The sequence below is a fragment of the Hirundo rustica genome, chromosome 4, assembly GCF_015227805.2.
Source record: "Hirundo rustica isolate bHirRus1 chromosome 4, bHirRus1.pri.v3, whole genome shotgun sequence".
NCBI lineage: Eukaryota > Metazoa > Chordata > Aves > Passeriformes > Hirundinidae > Hirundo > Hirundo rustica.
In genome coordinates, this window is record NC_053453.1 from 41747177 (window position 1) to 41769914 (window position 22738).

Here is a 22738-nt window from a genome sequence, read left to right on the forward strand (position 1 = left end):
TCAACCACACAGTGAAGATCTTCCTCATGTTCATTTATTCTTTCATGGTTCTTGTCTTACTAAACTATAGAAGCCACATTTTTCCAGTTATGTCAGTAAACTGTCTTTGCAGAGAAGTTGCATATTTCATTTAACATTTTTATTTGTCTGCCTTACAACTGGGAAGGTGAGCTGGAGAGAATAATAAGTATTGGAGGTATCAACTTGAAGCAACTGTTCCTGCATTTTGGTTTTTTGTGGGGGCATTTTTGTAGTTAGGCTTTTTTATTTAGTTAGTTAGTCATTTTTACTAACTTTAGAAAATTAAAAGTGCCAGAAAGACTTTAAGGTCTTCATGCAAGTTTATCACTTGAACTTACTCTTGTATCAAGTATCCTTACTTCAAGGATGTTCTTTCCTTTGTTCATCCTTGAGTAAGGAAAAAGGAAGGCTTTATGTCTTTGTAACTGCAAAAGTTAGGTACATACTCTACATATGTCAGCTGCTCTGCTCCACATCTGGCTTATGTCCAGTGCTTCTTAGTGTATTGGTGCCTTTGTGGTCCTTCTGCTCCTTCTACCCTTTGCAAAAAGTCTCCAAAGAGCAGTTATCATTTTGCAGTGTAAGCAAAGAAGTGAAAGGCGCGTCAAGAACAGATCTGCTCCTGGTTGTGGTGGGCACTTCCTTATACAGCCAATTGCCCTGGCCACTCGGAGGGGTGAGATACTGGAACTGCAGTGCCTGCAAACGTGTGAACTCCAGGTGAGGGATGTTCTTCCACTGCATCTACAGAAGACAGTTTTTTCTGTTTAATCTCAAACTAGAACTGGACACTCATAAATCTAGTAATGTTTGTACAGCCGGAAGCTACAGTGAAAACTAGTGGTCAATCAGGACCAATTTCACAAGGAGAAGATACAGTTTCATGCCTTGGTAAGATTATATTCTTCTCTTTCTTCTCCCAAACTCATAACAAATACAAATAAAATACTTATTATTACATGGAATTCAGCCCTCAGTCATTCATCTGAGCTGCTTGGGTTATATATATGGGAGAGGCACACACACTGACAGTTAACAGAACAGCTTTTAAAAGAAAAACATCTTTTGGAAGAGAAGTTAAGAAGAAACGCACCTCAAAGTCTCAGGTAATAAATCAAAAGTGTCAGTATTACAGCATGTAGTGAATGCAAAAGATTAATTTATAATAATTGCAAATAAAAGTTCTTTTAATCACAAAACACAATTGTTGTATGCTTACCAAAGTAATTTGTTTTGGTGAAGTTGACCAATTATTGTATTACTTCTCTCAATATGTTACATTATTTATTTCAGAACTAAAATAAGAATGGAATTTCTTAGATAAATTATTTCAAAATTGTATGTGAGAATGTTTTTGCTTTTTAAAAAATTAGGAAGCAGCTTATAAATGTCAGACCATGCACCTAATTTTCTTCTGTTGATTCTGCTACCAACAGCAAACAGGATCAAAGTACCATAATTAATCTTCCTTGAGGTAGGGACAGTGTATAAAATCTTTTAGAGTAAACAAAATTCAACTTCTAGAGAATTTAGAAAATGTTATTTCTATCCTGATGATCATACCTCTTGCCATTTGCAAGGTACTTGACAGTAGTTACAAAATGCCAAAAAGTATCCTGAATGAATTCCCTCATTGCGTGCTTTACTGCAAGTACCTACTAAATATAAGTATGTTAAATGTATGTTAATATTAAAAATTATTTACTATCCAATCTGAATTTTATTGGGAAATGGTTTTAAAGTGAGGTCATGTGATACCGACAGGACAGTATAGAAGAAAAAGAGGATATATTCCTCAATTCTGTTAAATCCTAACCCAGTGACAAGAAGCAAACAATATAGATCGTGACTACTTTAGCTAATTTCCCTTCTCTTTTCATCCCTAGAAGTTTACTGGTTTAATTAAAAAACTTTACCTGAGATGTCAGAGGGAAATAAAATCTTCTCTTCTCTGATTTGAGACTGGAGATAAAAGAATTCCAAACTCTTTGCAGTTCAAAAAGCTATCAGCAGATAAAAGCATAGAGGAAGAAAAGAAAATTGCTGTAGGTTAGGGAAGCTACAAATAAATATGGCACCACTTCCACCTTCGAGGAAGAGCAGTGTTTTCTTGGATATTTTGAGTTATATGACAAGGGGTGTTTACCCCTGGATACTGAGGTCTGAGTCTCCACTCTGAAATGACTAATTTTTAAGGATTTTTAAATCATTCTGGTTTTAATATATTTGTATATGCTTTTTTCAGTCTTCTGAAACTTTGTAAAACTAGTGCTTTGGGCCTTCATTTAGGCATACAGTGTACATTCATGTCAGTGATGTCCAGACCACTTCTCAGAAATTTGTGGGTGCCTGGTATAAATTGTAATTCAAAATTGTGCTTGTCTTAAAAGCTAAATTAAAGCCCATCTATTTTAAAACTGGAAGTATTCAGTATAATTTTTAATACCTCTTCAGTTAGAAAATTTGTTCAGAGTATAAGGAATACTGGAAAAAATAGAACTGTTGCAGTGCTTAGCTGTACAGTGAGTAATCTAGTGAAATTGCTCAACGAGGGGAGTCCTTAACACATGAAGGGCTGGGTGCTTAACTTTATCATGTATTTGAAAAAGAACTGCCTATTTCAGGTCAAGACAGGATGCCAGGCTAATCATTAAGGACTTACAAATACCTCCATCATGTTCTATATGCTTTAAAAAGTCTTGCAGGCTAACATTTTCTCAACTGAGTAAATTAATTTCCTCGTATCCAAGAAAGCCAAAACTATTCTGTTTAACATCTGCTTTGTTAATGCTATATGGATGGACCTGATGTCTATGAATTCATCTTCATACATAGAATAATTTTCATACTGAACTGTTAGTGAGTGCTTATATCTCTGAAATACCAGTAAACATATTTTTGCTTGTTGCCCAATGTTTGTTTTCAGTATTTGTTTTCCAATTACTCTTTGTAGTAACCTCACTCCTCACTCTTCCCCCCCACCCCCCCCCCCCCCTTATGCAGAGGATTACTACTTCAGGAAAACAGCAGGTTTTCAGAGGCATTGCATTACTACAAACTGGCAATTGGTAGCAGACCCACACTAGCTTGTAAGTATTTTAACTATACAAGCTTGTATATTATTGATTATAGTTTTCATAGAAAATGTTCTATTCTTTAATAATACTTTTTTTTTTTTTTCAGAAGCTTTTCAATCAGAAAGCAAAAGGTGAAATTGGGCCCTTGAAAGCAGTTTATTAGTAAAAGTGGAAGTTATTTATTAGTAAACAACTAGATTTAATGTGGTACAAGTAAGAAGCAGATAATGTATTAACACATCAGAGCACTACTAGAACTTAAAATGCTGCTGATCTGGGGTGTTGAGCCACAGATACTACTGCCCAAATTTTCAGTCTTCTGTTTTCTGTTTCTTACAGCCAGTTCCTAATATTTATGTGAGTGAATAGTACAGATATTTTTGACGTCCTTTCATTTTTTTCTTTCTTGCCTAAGGAAAATGGAGAATAATTATTTAGGTGTTGCCAGTAATAGGTTCCAAAATTAAGTCCTATTTGAGATGGCTGACACTTTTGTGCCTTCAGTATTAATCTACTCTGTATGTATATATGTTTTTATGTATATGTATTTTTTTGTAACACTTCAAAGAGTGGTGCTATATGCTTTATACAGTCCTAAAAAGAGGAATTAAATGGACCACCCTGCCTAACCAGTGACTCCTTCCCTCAGTCTTTATAGTCACCTTCTTCTTCCCTTGCCTCTGAACTTTTACCTTTTATATGCTGACTTATGTTACATGTTCACACTCATACCAGTGAGTGCTCTATGTTATTCAAAAACCAAATTAGATAACCATGGGATCTCTACCAGATACTACTGATAGTATTTTAGAACTGAAACAGAAGATATAGCATAATAGAACTCCATTGAAAGATAACATTTTTTTTTCCCCTCTTCACAGCTGCCTATTTAAATACTGGCATCATCCTGATGAACCAAGGGAAGACAGAGGAAGCCAGAAGGACTTTTATGAAGTGTTCAGAGATCCCTGATGAAAATCTGAAAGATCCTCATGCTCATAAAAGCTCTGTTACCAGCTGTCTTTATAACTTAGGAAAACTTTTTCATGAACAAGGGCACTATGAGGTAAGATTCCAGATTTGTATATAATATATTTATAAAACCTTCATATACAAATAATATGTACTGCTTCCACCCAGACTTTAAAAATGTATCACATACATGAACTGATTGAATTTCACCAGATCAGGATTACCATTCTCTACAGAGAATATTTGTTCTCTACAGCCACTGGTGTAATGCTATTAATTAGCAGCATGGTAGTCTCATGTCAGAGTCAACATTAGCAGTGGTCACATCTGATATGTGTTAGTGTAGTGGTTTTAATTTAATAAAACCAGGCAGAAACACTAATTAATGTAGGGGTTTAGTGTTAATATTTTTGTGGGAGGGAGAGATTAGGAGAAAAATAAACAAAGCAGGCTTAAGCTTAAAAATGAACAAAAAAATGGTTTTATTAACACACACTAAAAGAATAGAAGAAAAAAAAACTAAAACAGAATGAAACTTTAAAAATACGCTTCTTTCCTCTTACAAACTATTAACTTTCTTGTTGAACAACACAGAAAGACACAACTTAGGATTCTCAGTCAGTTTCACTACTACACATTATTTTAGGAGAAGAGTCCTAAGATCTTTTATGATGATGTTTGCTACAAGACACAATAGTCCAGTGCTGTCACACATCTGCTGCTGCCCGGAGTTTTCGCAGACTGTGATGTTCTATCCGCAGAGCTTCTCAGTGTATTTGGGTTATTATTTACAAATACTTCTTCTTATCTAAAATTATCTTTTTCTCAAAAGGCTGAGACCTCCTTTTCTGACCCAGGAGTGGGGGCTTGCAACGTTCCCAAATAAATCTCTATTACACCGGTCCTTAATTTTGATTAGAATAACATTCAACCCAAAAATAATACTAAGAATGCTGCTTAGAACAGTTCATTTCTTCATAATTTACCTTAGAAGAGTCCAGTTAAAAATGTCCACTTCTTCAATCCTATTCCAGTATTATTAGTTCTTTCACTTCTCATCTAACTGACTTCATGCAGTGTCTGTTCTATATCTATGTACCTTCTGTTTTCTTCTTTCTTCTTTCTCTCAAGGAAGAATTGTGCTTTAGAAGTTCTGTATTGCTAAGAAAGGGTTAAATTTTTTTGCCCGTACTTGCAAAGCCACGTGCACACGCTGAGCTGGTAGAAGAAACCGGCAAATGTCTCTTTTTCCACCCCTCAGCCTCATCTAAGGCAGTCCAGCTCAAAGTTGTTACAGAGCTGCAGGCTTGCTTTCTCCGCTGCCAGCGGTGATTAAGCTGGGCCACGTTTTGGCCCCTTCTGCCGTGGTCTGAGCACATGGCCCCGCACTGCCGAGCTGCAGCTGCCCCTCTCCCCTCCCAGCAAGCAAGAGAAAGGGGCTCAGCCGGTTTAACCCTTCCCCGTGCAGGCAGCGGCCCCCAGACCCCCGGCCCGGCCGCTTAGAGAGGCAGCAGAACCCGACACGGCCGGGCCCGGCCCGACCTCACGGCAAGCCACCGAAGCAGAAGAGTGGGCAGTCTCAGCAGATTAGTTTTAAATGTTCCTTCCCAAGTCACACTGACAGTTCTCATTAGTCAACTTAGCTGTCAATATCCCAGCCTGCTTTCTGATAGGTCCTTCTCCTCCTCCCCCAACTTACGTCGCTGTTAGGGCAGGAAAAAAAAAAATTACATTTCTCTATATCTAGAAAACAAAATTGTGCTAACCTATGATAGTTAGTTCATTGGTTTTGGCTTTGTACCCATAGCTGGTATGCAACGATAAAACCTGATTAAAGGCCAGACAATCTAAAGTGTAGAGGCATTATAATTCAAAACACACTAAGTTCATCTTTAGCAGGAAAAGTGCAATTATGCTTGCATTTAAGTCTCCAAAATTAAGACCCAGTTGAAATAATTTAAAACTTTGGTGATTGAAAATATCTCACTGTGTGTTATTTTCAAATAACTTGACCTAAGTGCTAAAGTGGATTGGATATTTTTAATGTAACAATAGACTGCACCCAAGCCATCCCATCTCAGTTAAACATTCATCTGTGACTGTTGTGATTCCTCTCCATTTTCCCTGATGAGCTTAACTGAAGCCTGACATTCACTTGAAGTTTGACCTTTAGCAGTATTTGAAAGAAATTCGTTCTCTCTTTGCATTGTCAGGTGTACTTCAGAGCAGGAGTTGTGAGTAATTTTGATCCATGTAAAGTATTCCTGGCCGTGACAGTTATGTTGGCCGTCTAAGATCAGGCATGCACAAGCTGGACAGATTCCCTTGTCATCTGTCTGCTGCATCCACCTCTGTCAGATGGAGTTACTAATTGGTTAAAACACAGACAGCTAATGCATATATAGAGAGAGAACAGCAGCATGTTGTCTGCACAGCCGATAGAGAGCAGAGTTGGAGCTCAATACCTGCAAGATACAAAAGCTTTTAAGAATATAAAACTTCAGATTTCTTCCTGGTGGTCATCATAAGCTGTGACTGTTTGATGCAGAGCTAACAGGCTGACCAGCTAGCGTTCAAAGTGGTGGATGACTGTGTGATCAGGTAATTCAAGGCACAGTGTATTTGCAAAGGAATTCCAGGTTTGGCTTTCTTGACTTTATAGTGCATCTCATCCTTTCTGTGGAGCAGGCTTCAGTTGTGGGACTTAGGCTTTGTTATTATTTGGCAATAGACAATGATTTCTTTATTTTTAGATCACTTAATGTAGTTAATCATCAGAGTGTCATTTGTCTGCAGTTCAATAATACTCTGTATTCTTTGACAGCCTATAGAATTTTATGTTCATAAACTCATCAGTCATTAAGAAGTATAAAAAAAAAGTCCTTGTTATTTTTTCCTGGAAAAGAAGTTGCAATATTGGAACTAACTTGATCTCTTCTCTATAAGCCTCACTGAATTTGATAAAAACCTTTTCAAAAGGAGAGATTTTGCACTTTCTGTGGCATTTTTGATGCCGATGTGTTTTCTCTATCCCTGCACCTTTCATTTGGGAAACGAAGATAGTTTAGTTTTACTTTATATGTGAAAAGATGCTTTTTAAGTTGGTGTTTTTCCACCTGTGTGTGTCTTTTCAGGAGGCCCTTATGGTTTACAAGGAAGCAATACAGAAAATGCCAAGGCAGTTTGCACCACAGAGCCTATATAACATGATGGGTAAGTGCATTGTTGGTGATTCAGAATGATATTTGAGGAGTCAGGTTGAAAACAAAAGACCTTATCCAGGCAACTGATGCTCAAAGTAATGGGCTAATAAAACCCCAAAATAATTACCTTCAGTACAAGCCAAAACTAGGTTCAGAGCTTAAATGCTGGCAACTGCAATGCCGGATAAGGTACAATAAATGATGAGACTGTTAGACACTGGATGCTTTTAAGAGTGTCAATGTAGCAATTTTACATTTAGAATGTGTAGATTAGTGTTTTCTTTGTCTCCAGAATATCTCATCCACTACTTTGGAGGCCCTATGTGTCCACATGTGTGTGGGTGTTAAATGTTGAAATGCCTTGTAAATCAACAAGGTGTTCAAACAGACCCACAGAGATAGTTGTATGTTTTTATTTAGGTTGTGCCAAAAACTTACTTCCAGCAGATGTACTTTGGTTTAGATGTCTACAATGAGACAATTTTTTTTTTTTTTTTTTTTTTTTTTTTTTTTTTTTTTTTTTTCCCCCTCCCCCGGACCAGCTATCTGTCCTTCAAAATTTTAGGAGTTCTTTGAGCACTGCAAAACCCCATCAGTTTATCTGTGACATATTTTTTGTTTAACTTCAGTTCCTCTTATTATTCATTGCATTTTTATATGGAATACATTAAACAGATAAAAGAAAAAAATGAATTATTACATATAGTACTCAGATCTGAAAACAAGAGGGCTGGTTCTTATTGTTCCAGAGATGCTTGTAAGTGGAATCTCTTTCAAATCTCATGTGTTTCTGCTAAGCAACCTCAGTGTTTGGCCCAGTACTCTCTTGTTTGGGATAGAAAAGGATGTAAGAACCTTTGCTTTAAAGTAGTTCAAAGTGGAACAATTAAAAATTTCTGTGGAAACAATGAGGATCTACAGAAAGCATATGGGGTTTTGTGTGGTTTCCCCCTGCCAAAGCCTTGTATACACAGGAATGTATTGGTTGATACTAATTGCTTTTACACAGTCATTGACTACTTATTCAGGAAAGGCATCTTTTATTAGAACCTTACAAGTACTAGGGCACAAGGAAAAGTAAAATTGTAACTGATGCTGTATGTTTGAAAAATGTAAATTCTAGATTAAGTAGTTCTCTTGCCACAGTGACCAAGTATCTAATGTCAATTGATAGTTGCTTCTCCCTGAACACTAAGCTTTACCAGATTGATGCCAATGGCTAAAATCCATAAATTGCACAAACTGATTATTACATATATTTTTGTTCATTGTCAGTCTTAGTGAAATTATTGTTTTATGAGCTTTATTTGTTATCATTTGCTGATCAATTTGGTGATAGTATCAACAGTCACCAATGTGGGAATTAAATCTCTCCCTACTATCGGTGTCCTATAGTGCCTACTAAAATACTGCAACGTTTCAGCAAATTCTCTGAAGTTTGACTGCCCTCTTTCGTGTAGATAAATTTTTCGTAATTCTGATAAAAGTGGTCCTTGGAATACAAAACTGGAAAACATGAACCAGTGCTGTTTCTGCATGTAATTCTTATCCCATTGCAAAGCAGATTGGAGCTACTCTTTTTCTTTTCCAATTAATAGATGCTACCTTTAAAACCACTATGACCTATGAGTTTTTTCAGATTTTTCCCTTTTTTTGGTTGCTTTTTTTTAGGTTCAGGAGGCCTTTCTTAATTTCCTTTGCAAGCACAGTCAGTGATGTCCAAGTTCACTCAGTTCGTGGGGTTTGCATTTTTTAACTCACAAAACCACAAAGACTAGCTTAGTCCTTTGCCCAGGCTTGGATCCTGCTTTACTTCCTCCCTTCTCTCCTTAGCCCATAGTCTAGCTTCTGCTTCCTTTAAGCTGCTGCCAGCACTTCATAGATGTCCTGGCGGCATAACAAGACTCAGTCAACCAAGTGTACCTTAGCTCCTTGTGGAGCTCTGAGAATTTCAACTTACCATTAACACAGCTTGTTTTAGTATTTTAGTTGCTGTTGTGATGGCAGCTTGCAGGAAAGATAGAGCTTGCTTCACACTGGTTGCTGAAGTGTTGCTTGTAGGTTATGCCATAGAGGCAATCTTAAGAGGTTACCTAAAGTTGGGTAGTGACTTGAATAGAATGCAATGCAGCTATATTAACATGACTCAGACTGATTTGTTCAAAGCTGTCCTGGATGTGTCGACATAAGCCTACATGCCTGCATTTAGTCTTTCCTACTTGAGATGATAAGACAGAGCTAGGTAGCTATGCTTCTTTATAGTGTGGAAAGAAAACCATACCTCTGGGGAATAATGACGCCCTTCTGATTTAGACATCTATTTATGATTATACACATAATCTCTGAAAGCATACTTCTCTGAAAGGAGCTGAGATGACTAACTTAGACTTAGTAGCTTGAGTTGGGTGAGATAAATCCTAAATACCTTTTCAGTCTTCTCTTTGCTTTCAGTGTGACAGTAGAACAAGGCAACCACATCCATTATCAGGAGTGCAACCGCTTTGCAGCTCATACGCTGTCACTGAGTATCAGAAGGCTGCCTGGAGTGTTTATTTCTGTTTTGATGTTCAAGACAAAATTATAAACATGTTCGCTATAACACTTTCTTTGATAAACAGCATTACATAAACTTGTCTGACCACTTCTTGCCTTTAAATGGGAGACTAGAGGAACTGAGATAGTCCAGTCCTGTCTCATGTGCTTGCAACTGCATAAACATGACTGAGCTGTCCCTGCTCTTTGTATGCTCATTGCTGGGGAGGAAGGGGTAGAAACTGGGGAGTGCTCCCCATCTGCCTGGGAAGTAGCAAAAGGAAGTAGTCTTCCCCACCTCCTTAAATGTGGAAAAAGTCTTCACAGCTTATGAAATCCAAGAATAATTTGAGGATTATCTGATATGGTTGTTATTGGGATGAGTGTATTCCCAGGCTCTGGCAATCTATTTGCTTGATTGAGTGGCACACATATTGCTACATATTGGCATGTCATATGAGGAAACATTGCTTCCTCTAATTTTTAATAACTATTCATTCATGCAATTGAAGATTTTTTGGAAAGTATTTTTTCTCATGTATGATGTACGTGACTTACTTGAAAGAGAATAAACAGGAGATGAACTGTTTAAACTGAATCAGGTTTGAACTCCAGCACTCTGAGTGTAGTAGCATTAACACTCCAGCAGGGCTAAGCCTTTACCCCACTTGCTTTCCCTGTTTGTTTTACACTTCTTTTCCTGTGCTTGCTTCTATTGGCCTTTTGCTCTGGCATGCCCAGTGACTCATTCCTCTGGTGTGTCAGTCTGCCTGACAGACTCTCATCCTTTAAAACACTCTGTAATTTGCATCTCAATGGGAGAAAGAAGTATTGGGGCTCAAGAAGCACACATCTATTTGACTTCGCTTTTTTTTTCATGGTACAAAATACAGTACATTATCCAGCATCAGATATTCTAGGTTTGTGCATGTGAAAAAGTTGCAGGGAAGATTTCGGTCTCCTGTTGCTGTGATTTATTTTGCCAGGTGTGCAACAGCTCAGCTAAGGAAACCATATGTTTCTCTGGCATTTTATCAAGAAATAAAACTTTTCTTTTTTTTTTTCCTTAGGAGAGCCCAAAACAGCTAAAAATTGAAACTTTAAAACTAGAATCAAAATAATTATTCAACAAGATGTATAATGTTGGCTTGGTATTTATTTTCTGTATACCGAATTACTTTGATGTAAATTAAAAAGTACATGCTAAGGTTACACAGATTAATTTGCTTGGCATGGTAACTTGCATTACAAAGGAGAGAGTCTAGCTTAGCTGTATTAAATAGGTAATATATTCTGTTTAAAGTTTCAATTAAAGCCTGAGGTCAAAAGATAAAATTGTCCCTGTGGGATCTTGAACACTTTTATGCCAATATTAAGATTGCTGAAGGATCAGCCTCTGCTCTAGATGTCTTTTGCTTTCTTGGAATCTGATATTGTACAGTTGTTTGTATTACATTGCTTTTAAAACCACACAAGCCCACCTGCTACAGTAATTCATACTCCTGACAGTTAAGTGGTGTGGAGTGGACTGTGTGGAGGCTTTATTTTTAATACCAAACAATAACAAGGAAGATGGTGGGATGGCATTGTTTAGGTTTAGATTGGCAAGGTACTGTCATAAAGATAAATGTCTTGATTGCACTTCATCTGCCCTTGCTAACTAATATCTGAATGTCTATTTTCAAATTCACTTCAGGCACAGACCTACAAACATTTTTTATGAAAAATACAAGTCACAAAAAAGCTAACATTGCAGGAGTGAATACAGTTCAGGATGCACAAAGTTTAAGTTTCTCCTTGTGAATCTGCTGGATTGCACATGGACAGAAAACAAATCATTCATAAGTGTACAGTCCAGAAAAGGGGAGCCAGATTTTATATCTGGTGCAGAGGTTTGTATCATAAGTACAAAGGCTTAGCATGCAGAGAGACTTTCTGTGTTGATGATATAGCTATCACTTGATCATACTTGATCACTGGATTATACTTTTGGGCAGACGTGGCTGTTTCTGCAAACCTGTCAATATTGTTAAGGCTCCTATCCCATTCACCCCTTGCTCCCATTAGATGCTTTCTTATTGAATTATTTTGAAATAGTGTTTAGGACTCCAGGAAACCCTTTACTGTGCATGCTGAGCAACACTTAATTTATAAGATCCAAAGATGATTAATCTGCAAAATACATGCCCCACATTGTAACTTATGCAGAGTATGGTACCTGCACTAAGCTTTAGTCATCAGTGCACTTCCTATGCATCTCATGAAGTTTTACTGGTAATTTCTTACGAAGTCTACATTACAAGTCTGTTGGGTTTTTTTGGGGGGGGTTTTTTTTTGGGTTTTTTTTTTGTTTGTTTTTTTGTTTTTTTTTTCTTTTAAAACTAGCTTGAATGGGAAAAGGGTGGGTTTTTTTCTTCCATATCTACATTTTATTACATGTTCCATGGAAATAAGAATGGTGTTGTCTCCAGTGATTATGGAAATAAAATGCTGGGCTTCTGGGCTTCCTCCTCTCCCCCTTCCCACCCTCATTCTGATGCTTTAATCCTTCCCCCTCTGAGACTTTGCAGACTGTGGTAGTTTATATCTGGTGTCCAAAGCTAAGTAGGTAATGCTGCATCCAGCTGGCAGCCAGTGGTGTTCCGCAGGGCTCAGTATTAGGGCCAGTCCTGTTTAATATCTTTACTGATGATCTGGATGAGGGGATTGAATGCATCCTCAGTAAGTTCACAGATGACACTAAGTTGGGTTGGGAATATTGAGCTGCTGCAGAGCAGTAAGGCTTGCAGAGGGACCTGAACAGGCTGGATTGATGATAGGTCAAGGCCAATTGTATGAGGTTCAATAAGGTGAATTGCTGAGTCCTGTACTTGGGTCACAATAACCACAGGCGGGGGGAAGAGTAGATGGAAAGCAGCCCAGAGAAAAAGGACCTGGGGGATGTTGGTCACCAACAGCTGAACATGAGCCAGGGTGTGCCCAGGCATACTGGCTTGTATCAGAAATAGTGGCCAGCTGGACCAGGGAAGTTACTGACTATCTGTCCTCTGCACCGATGAGACCAGACTTTGAATCCTCTGTCCAGTTCTGGGCTCATCACTACAAGGAAGACATTGAGGTGTTGGAGAATGCCCAGAGAGGGGCAGTGGAGCTGATGATGGGTGTGGAGCACAAGTCCTACAAGAAACGGCTTAGGGAGCTGGGCATATTTAGCCTGGAGAAGAGTCAGGGGAGACCTTATTGCTCTCTTCAACTACCTGAAAGTAGCCAGCTGGAAGGTTGGTCTCTTCTGCCAGGCAACCAGCAATACAAGAGGAAACCAGAACAAGCTGTGCCAGGGGAGGCTGAACATCAGGAAGAATTTTTTCACTGAAAAGGTTGTCAAGAGTTGGAATGGGCTACCCAGGGAAATGGTGGAATCACCATCTTTAGAAGTGTTCAAGAAGTGACTGGTTGGATGGGACACTTGGTGTAATGATCTAGTTGAGGTGATGTTCAGTCGAAGATTGGACTTTGATTGATGTCTTTCTCAACCTAAATGGTTCTGTGATTCTATGATTCTAAGTATGAATCTTCAATCTGATTGCAGTGTCTCCTGTGTTTTGACTTTGCTTTGAGGCAATCAAGCTGGGTATGAAGGTAACAGCAGTGGATTGCTGGAAATGGTAATTGATTCAATGTTCAAGAGCATGTTTGGTTGAGGGGTTTTTTTTTCCCTGGTTCCCAGATTTTCTTAGTTTTATCTCTTTGGACTGTTGATCTACATTTTAATGTGAAGTGCTTGAGTTTTCTTAGGTAATAGTCTGAAAGCTGATTCTAAGGATGAAATGCATTTAAGCCCTGCATAAATGCAGGGGTTTATATGAAAATAAATATAATCATAATATTTGCAGACCAAAAATAAGGTCCAATACTGAAAATGGACTACAGGGATCCCAGTTAGTAGTAGTTTTGCATGATTCTAATGGAAAGTGCTTCAATTAATAGAGTTTTAAAGAAACCTATCCTGGCATGGAATGAAATTACCTATCTTGTGTGAGCTCAATGCCTCTATTTTTGTTAGTATACTTCTTTTCACTGGAAGCCTTTGTACAGCAGGAAACAGCTGTGCAATGTCCATGCTGTTCCATGCTGCAACTGATGCTATTTTGCCTTTCATTTTTATCTGTTTTCTACTTTAGATGTTTTCCTTCAAAAGTAGCTTAGTGGTCTGATTAAATCAGATAAGGCTTTACTTCAGCTAATTGAGGCCTATAAGAATTTGTTCAGCCTAAGTAAATGTGAATTGACTCCCATACATCAAAAACCTTGACAAAATACAATACATTCCTTGAAATCTTCAAGGAGATTTTTCTATAAAAGGAAAAAAATTGACTTACAATATGCTTGGTCTGTGCAGAACTTGATGCTCACTATGTTCACATGCTTCAGCTCTTTCAGGGAAGATATGCACGCACTGCATATTTATAACCAAAACTGTTAATCTGTTGCAGTATATCTTATACATCAGTATAGTACAACATCATACTCTGCTTCCGGATTTATGATGTTATTTTATGCACTGGTACCAAAGGGAAAAAAGAGGAAGTCATATATCTAGAGAGGTACATTTATGGTAAGCACATCTGTAGCCTTGATTTGCACAAGGTGCACGGTTGCATTATCAAAGATACAAACTCCTTGTGGTATTGCAACACGCAGGGATTCTCCATCACTTTTAAGGCAACTTGTTTATACTCCCAATTAAAAGAAATGATGGAAAAATTAAATTTAAATCCTGATGGAATGTATATATTAGAGATTTTTATTTTCAAAGGGCATCTCCATCTTCCTTTTTGTTTTGACATCTGTATTTGTCTTGTCCATGTCAAATTTCATGTTTTCTATATTACAGTTTTACCACCTCAAAATTTGAGGAGCAGATAATTAGCATATAAGGATGATGCAAGGTATATTTACCCTACATTGTCTCCTTTATGGAGATAATTTTTCAGTTGTCTTTTCCTCCCTAAAAGGAGGACCATTGGAGGGACATATCTTCTTAATCTGAATGTATGGGTACCTTACTCCTGTGGAGGTACAGTGCTTTTACATCCACAGTTCTATTCTACTTTCTGGTTATAAAATCTGGCATGCTCTCTACCAGGATATGGCATTTGCTTGGCATGACTACATGCATCTGAAACAGAAAAACATGAAATCAGCATATGAGAGGTTCAGCTAGAACCGTGTAACATGCATTCATGTAAATGCGACCTAATTTTGCTTTTTAACAACATGTGGCATGTATTGGAAAATCTTGTGTCCTTTTTTTAAATTTATTTTTCTTACAAATGCATTCCACTTAATTATCAAGTAAAATATTAGCCTTTAGGAAAAATGGTTGCTAGCAAGCTAATTTTTTAGTAGCACCATTATTTAATATAAATATTTAATGTTTATTATGATTGTTGTGAGGTTTTATTAATTATTAATTATATGTTAATTATTGTTAATACTATGATAATCATATATATCTAATTATAATTAATATTCTGGCATGATTTTAGTGGGGAGTTTTTGACTAGTTTGTTATTTTCATGGGATTTTGTTTAATTTTATTTTGAAGAATTATTTTTAAATTCCAGGGATTCTGAGCAAATATGGGAAAATACTGTTGGTGAACTGTATTTTTTCAAGTAGTCTATCTTTGTGTTAAATACAATCCACTTGAGTATAGGGGTTTTCATTTTGGTGGTGTATATCTTGCTAAAAAGTATCCCATTTCTAATTTCTTTGAAAGTATTAATAGAAATGTTAATGAACTTTGTATGCCCTGCTTTAAATGGTGTTTCAGTTGCATATTAATGTTTTTCTTGCACTACATTAGTAAATGAGAATTACAGGTTAATAATATGTGATCTTTCTAGTAGAATAAGACAAGAAATAGGTTTATAAACTCAGAAAATGTTAACTAACTCCTGTAAAACTGGAAACAGTTTTGAAATACTGATTTTACTTATTTTACTGCAGTCTTCTGTTGGATTTATTATGGCCACTCATTGTGCAGGCAGTGCTGCACATGTCTTGATACAGATTAGGGACTAGAAATAACTGACCATTTATATCTTAAGGTTTTCACTGCCATGAATTTCTTTCTCTGTTACTGTTACTTCTGTTGAACTTCATAGATCTGACAAGTTTTATTAATAAAGTGTCAGTGTGTGATCTTTCAGATTTTTAGCAAGAGATTTGAAAGATTTTGCAAGAAAAGTAATTGTTAAAGTAAATATAGAAATCTGTTTACATGTTGGATTGCATATTTTCTGCCAATGGACACTCCTGTTATCTTTCTAATGCCTAAGTCATTTGTGTTGCAAGTTTATAAGAATGCATGATTGTAAATAGCAAATATTATTTTTCTTATTTTAATCTCAGACACACAAATACATCCTGAATTACAGAAATCAATCCATACCTGCTTTCTCTGATATTTTGCTGGAAAATTAACTCAAGGTGTCTTAGCTATTTTTAAATTGCATCAGCCTAATGCATAAATTCGCTTGATTGAATTAATGGTTCAGTTGCCTGTTGCTTGACTCTGTTCTGGGCTTTGAGTATGGCAGTGGTAGGACCTGTTGTTAATATTCACCTTTTTCTTTTCTTCATTTAGAAGATGGAATTAATAACAGACCCCCATAACAGTGCTTCCTTCTGTAGTACTCTATGTTCTAATTACTTATAATATAGGAATTCTTGATACATGTTCCTCAGAAAAAAATCTTCAGCTTTAGGGAATTATCTGCAAACAGTCATAGATTCAGTCAATCAGCTGAGCTGGAAGATGCCCACAAGGATCATTGAGTCCGACTTCTGGCCCTGCACAGTACTATCCCCAAAAGTCACAGCATGTGCCTGAGAGTATTGTTCAGACTCTTCTTGAACTCTGTCAGGCTTGGTGCTGTGACCACTTCCTTGGGGAGCCTGTTCCAGTGCCCAGCTGCCCCCTGGGTGAGGAACCTTTTCCTAAGAACCAACCTAAACCTCCCCTGATAGAACTTCAGGCCATTCTCTTGGGTCCTGTCAGTGGTCACCATAGAGAGGATATCAGTGCCTGCCCACCCCTTTCCCCTCCAAATGAAGTCATAAAGTCGCCCCTCTGTCTCCTCTGGGCTGAAGAGCCCAGGTGACCTCAGCTGCTCCTCATATGGCTTCCCCTCAAGGCCCTTCACCATCCTCATTGTCCTCTGTTGGGCACTCTCTAATAGTTTAAAATGTTTCCTATATTGTGGCACCCAAAACTGCCCCCAGCACTCAAGGTGAGGCCGTTCTAGTGCAGAGCAGAGTGGGACAATTCCCTCCCTTGCCCAGCTGGCGATGCTGGGCCTGATGCCCCCCCGGACAGGGTTAGCCCTCCTGGCTGCCAGGGGCCTGCTGACTCATGTTCAGCTTTCTGTCAACAAGGACCCTTTATATGGCACTGCTTTCTAGCCTTTCATTCGCCGATCTGTCCGTACAGCCGGTGTTGTCTCATCCTGGGTGAAAAATCTGGCACTTGCCCTTGGTCAGCTTAATATGTTTGGTGATTGCCCATCTCGCTGGTTTGTTGAGGTCTCTCTGCAGAGCCTCCCTGCTTTCAAGGAAGTCATCAGCTCCTCCCAGTTTTCATCTGTGAAGTTCAGGGGAATACAGTTTCTTTCTTTACAGATTGACATATTGTAGCTTTGTTTCTAGGTGCTCTGGTTAGAAATGTCCTCAAAGTTTTAGGAGTTTAGTTTGTGAAGTAGTTGAGCTCTTAAAACCTATTAAAAGTTGAATTTGCAAGTACTCTAAAGTTTTTAATCTCTTCTATCAGAATTCATAATGAAAAATAGACGAGAACCTTGTATCTATTTGATATTTGGCAGTCCGTTCAGCCTTTACTACCCATAGGTAATAGCTGTCACTTATGGCTGTTTACATTACTCTTAAAGCATCTTGTTGTTAATTGCTTGAAACTCTGCCAAGCTGTAACAGATTGGGGTGGAATTTTCCACTTGAAGAAAAGGACAACATGGATTCCTCATTTCCTGTAGGCTGATGAAGTAAGGGCCTGTGGGAAAAATAGTATGCAATCAAATTAAACATTCTACATTAAAGCATGCAGCTAGGGAGAGGAGTTGAGGGGAGCATATAGCTTGACTTTGGGCTTCTCCCGACCTTTCAAAACCTAATGACTTTGTTTAGTGTAGATAAAGTATAATGTTACATCACTTATTTGTTTGGGCTAACATAGTGGAAAAATCACATGTGAAGTTACTATCACTGAATTTGATGTTTATGTTCTTCTGGGGTTTCTTATCTGTTTGGTTTTTTTTTTTTTTTTTTTTTTTTTTTTTAAATTTAGCCTGGATGGTTTTGGAGGTAATTGTTCTGTGTCTTTGGCCCTAAACAGCAGCAGAATTACTTGAGTGCTTCTGTGTGTGTTATCCAGACCAATGCATGAGTACGAAATGCTAAATCTTTGGAAGATATGTAGATCTTTGGTTTAGAACAGGCAGACTTTTTTCCCAAACAGGGATGCAAGCCAAATACAACAGGCTTGTTTGAAAGAAGTCCATTTGTTCTTAGCAATCATGTTGGTTTCCCTTAGCCGTGGCTCAGCATGACTTCTGTCTCTACATCATGCTCATTTTATCTGTGGTCTGCAGTTTGGTAATTTTGCATGCACCACACCCTAACTCCTGAAACTCAAAACTTAAGTGCCACATTTTGCCTGGGATCCTTCTCCTCTGGTGACAAAGACAGGGGAGAAAAAAAACAAACTTGGCCTTGTTCAGTTTTCTTTTATGAAGAAAATCTTCCATAGCCTCTGTAAATATTCAAGATAAAGAGATAAAGTAGCTCCCATGAGTTACTTATTATGAATAACTCATATTATTTTCCTCTCTGAGAATCTTTTTCTCCAAGTTTTGGGGGTGTGGTGGTTGGTTTCAATCTCGATTAAAGAACCTTGGTCCCTCTGTCTCCCTGATACCTTCACAATTATTAATTTCCATGTCATGCAGAACCAGAGGCTGTGACTCACCTGGAGATAGCCTTAGCTGATCTTTACTTGGGTCAGCTGTAGTCTCTTGATCCTCCAGCAGTAGCATTTGATAACCTGTGACTTCATAATTTTTGGAAGATACTTAGTCATTTAGTAGAAATGGATCAGCTGCTGGGATGATGAAATCCTGGATCTTCAACTGGCATTTTCAGACTGTCCTAGATCTAGGCAAGGGCATGTTTATATCCAGAGTACTTGTGAAAGAGCTGTGAAAGAGTGTTAATCTGAAAGTTTATTCTTCACCACTACATACTTGTTTCATCTTGATTGTTTCTAACCTTTGAGAAATTGGCTTGCTTCTTGAAGAGACTTTCTTCCTGTGTATGCTAAACTCTTTCTCAGAAACTTCATGACTACAATTATCTAACACATATATAATATATATAAAAAACATCTAACAGGCTTTCTGACATCCCATTCATATATTGTTCTTCAACACTGCCTGCTTCAGCCTCTCATTGTAAAGGATTTCACTTTGAAAAATGTTGAGTTTCAGTCATTTTGTATGTGACTTCTTAAGATTAGCAATTTTGAAGTAATGGCTGCTATGTTTATATTTAAACAAGTTGTGGCAGATGACCTAATGTAACTACATTCAGAGATTAGGTTTTTTAATGTCTTGCCCCTCCCTTCAATGCACTTCCAGGACTGTTTTCTTAAAATTCCCTAGTTTTTGAAACAAAATTTTGGTTCTTGAGTTATTATGATTAAATGCAAACATTTTCCATGTTCTCCCTGCTATTCCATGTTTTGCAATGTTGACCAATGGAAAAGAACTAGCTTTTCTAAAGTAGATGTAATAAATTGACAAGCCAAATTCCATAAATCAAAATTTAGAATTTTATTCCGAGACTTAAATTCAGTCTCCAACAGCCACAATTAAAAGGAATAGCGTCGAACCCCGGGGTTTCGGCACTGGGTGAACATGGTAACGGACTCTATCGCTCCATAACCCCCTCTGTTCACAAATGGTGCCCAGCACCTCCAGTTTTTATACAGTCTTTCGCTGAGAGTGGACAGCGACCGTAGAACTCTTGCTTCGTGGTAGCTTCATTAGGTATTCATGTTCAGGTCCTGGGTCAGTTGAATAGGTTCTCAGAGTGGAACAATGCCATGGTTGCTGGGTCCGGAGAAGGTTTGGAAATGTTAAATCGGGCCGGAACAGATAAGATACCAATCTTCTCCAAATTGTACGATCATTAGCACGCCCATCTCCGGGGAAGGTATGGCCAATCTCCCCATTTTTCCATTCTTTTAGTTTTGTTGGTTGTCCCGAGGCTTTTCCCGACAGAAATTCTTTTCTTCCCCAACCCCCATGTCCCCTTCTTGCAGTTTTAGTCTTTGTTAACCCTAAACACACTTTAGGTTTACAGATCTTAAATCAGACCAAATGCAGATCAATTAGATATTGCATATCACTACATTTCAATGTGAATTAATTACATATCACATTACCTAACACAAATTAATTTTAGGTCACATATCACAGTAGATGAGGTAAAATTTCTGTTACTTTGAGGCTTTTGACCAAAGCTTAGCAGGTGGTACTCTCTCTGGTAATTCTATTCAAACAATACTTTTCATCTCAGTTATTTCAGCCCTAATAAGGCCTTAACCTAATCTCCTCATTCAAGTGTCTCCGAGGCTTCTTGTGTGTGGGTGTGCTTACAAGTTCAAATCAATTAATGTTTTTCTTGATCTCAGCACATTTGAAACATAGAAAATTGAGATAAATTATGGAAGCCTTGAGAAATTTGTGGCATTCTCACTAGCATTTGTTTGACCCTGCAGGAGAAGCCTATATGAGAATGAGCCGGCTGCCTGAAGCAGAGCACTGGTATGTGGAGTCTCTGCGATCCAAGAGCAACCACATCCCAGCCCATCTCACCTATGGAAAACTGCTGGCTCTGACGGTGAGTTTATCAGCACCTCTTGGGAAGTGGTCTCAGGTCCTTTGAGCAGATTAGGTAAAGGGATGGGAGGCTTCGGCCTGAAAATTGCGTATTGCCATATTTGTCACACTGTTTCAGTTATTCCTTTTAATTAAGGACTTCGACAGCTCTTTTTTTTTTTTTTTTTTTTTTTTTTTTTTTTTTTTTTTTTTTTTTTTTTTTTTTTTTTTAATTTTGGTGAGACATTGCATCTACTCTTGAGGTAATACCAATTCTGTGCTGGAGAAAACCCAGTTATAATGACACAGGAACTTTGTAATACACAGTAAGGAGTTCTCTTGATAAAGTCTTTATTATAAGTTCTTTGGATGACAAGTAATGGAATTAATTCTGTAAGATTCGGTGTTTGGTTCAGGGCTGTTGGAGCAGCCTATGGCTGGATGTCACCTATACTTAGCTAATAACATCTCATGCTTTGAATTTACACTTCCCTTTTGAGCATGTGAAAGGAACTATGCCACTATTAAGAGTTAGTTCTAAAAAAATCAGAAGAGTTGGACTTCTTTATTTCTGTAAAATTTACTTAAATTTGACTGCAGGTGTACTTGTAGCTGCAGTTAAACTTACCCCATATGATAGCTGTAGCAAAGTGCTGGTCTCTCCTTGATGTTCACACATTTTGAAGATGAATTTTATTAAATCTATTTTATAAATTCAGATAATTTTTTTAAAAACTGTCTTTCATTTGTTTTTAATTTCTCATTCCCATTTTTCTTTCATTTTTATCTATTCTACATTTGCTTTCATTGTTTACCTTAGTGGGTTCAAATTTGCTTTCTGTGCTCTACTGATACCTCTCTGTATGGGTCTTGAGTCCCTTTGCCTCAGTGGGAATATTCCTCAACTGAATGTTCCTCAGCTTTTCACCTGGTATTTTCTATGGTCTTGATTATGCTGCCAGTCTTCAAGCAAAAAATGTCTTTTATCCAGTGGAAAACAACAGCTCATGATTAATTTCAGGAGATTGGAAAAGAGGAAGGAATTGCAACAGAAGTTTTGTGTACGAGTAGCAGGTGACAGTCTAGTTTGAAAGACTTGGTCTGTAGCTTGAAAATTGGTCTGTCTTATCATGTAATGTTAAATGCAGAATTTTATTAAAAACTGCTTGGAAGGGAAGGTTTTAAATTGTGATGGAAGTCAAGGTGGTAGTGTTAGATCCCCACTGCCTGTCAAGTTCCACATCCTGCAAAGGTGGTTTTTTGGGTGGTTGGTTGGTTGGTTGGTTTTGGTTTTGTTTGATTTTTTAAAATAATTTCCAGTTAAAATTGCTGGGATATTGACAAATATATGCACCCACTGTTTGCCTTCTTCTAGAAGAGAACTACAAATAGATCATACAGGGAAATTTCCTTATTTACCTTGCTTTTCTAGCAGATATCTTTGTATCTTGCACCTAAGAATAATAGCAGAAAGTCAGTGTTATTGGCTTCTTAGCCGATCTTTGACACAAAAGTGCTAATTTAGTGGAATTGCTGTGGGGAAGTGTTGTGGTTTAGGAATAGTATTTCCCAATTTAGTGTTTCCACTGTAACACTCCAAACCACACACTGCTCTCTCACTACCCCCTCTCCCTCCCGCTGCAGCAGGGCTGGAGAGGAGAATTGGAGGCACAAAAGGTAAAGATCATGGGCTGAAATAAAAACAATTTACTGCAAAGAGTAATAAAATAAGAAAACAAATTGTTTTGAGCAACAACAGTAAGAGCAACAATATTAATAACAAAGTGTAAGAGAGAGGCAAATGATTCACATGGGAATGCTCACAACACAGAAACCCCCAGCAACACCTGACCGTGCCACCATGCTCCTCCATCCAGAAGCAATCCTTTTCCCCCTTTCCTGGAGGGGTAGGTGGTATAGAATAGCCTCTGGGTCCTGGCCATGCCCCCTCTTGGCTACTGCAAAAATTAACCCT

General features: G+C 37.9%; 1 protein-coding gene across 4 annotated transcripts in view; it reads left to right on the forward strand.

Annotated features, from left to right (window-relative positions):
* The window catches only part of TMTC2 (transmembrane O-mannosyltransferase targeting cadherins 2), a 324464-nt gene that overhangs the window by 228323 nt on the left and 73403 nt on the right, over positions 1–22738 (forward strand). For all 4 annotated transcript variants that reach the window (XM_040062636.2, XM_040062634.2, XM_040062637.1 and 1 more), the window contains 4 exons: positions 3025–3110; positions 3980–4164; positions 7205–7283; positions 20664–20785. In XM_040062636.2, coding sequence (XP_039918570.1) covers positions 3025–3110; positions 3980–4164; positions 7205–7283; positions 20664–20785 — 472 coding nt within the window. The remainder of the gene's footprint in view (positions 1–3024; positions 3111–3979; positions 4165–7204; positions 7284–20663; positions 20786–22738) is intronic.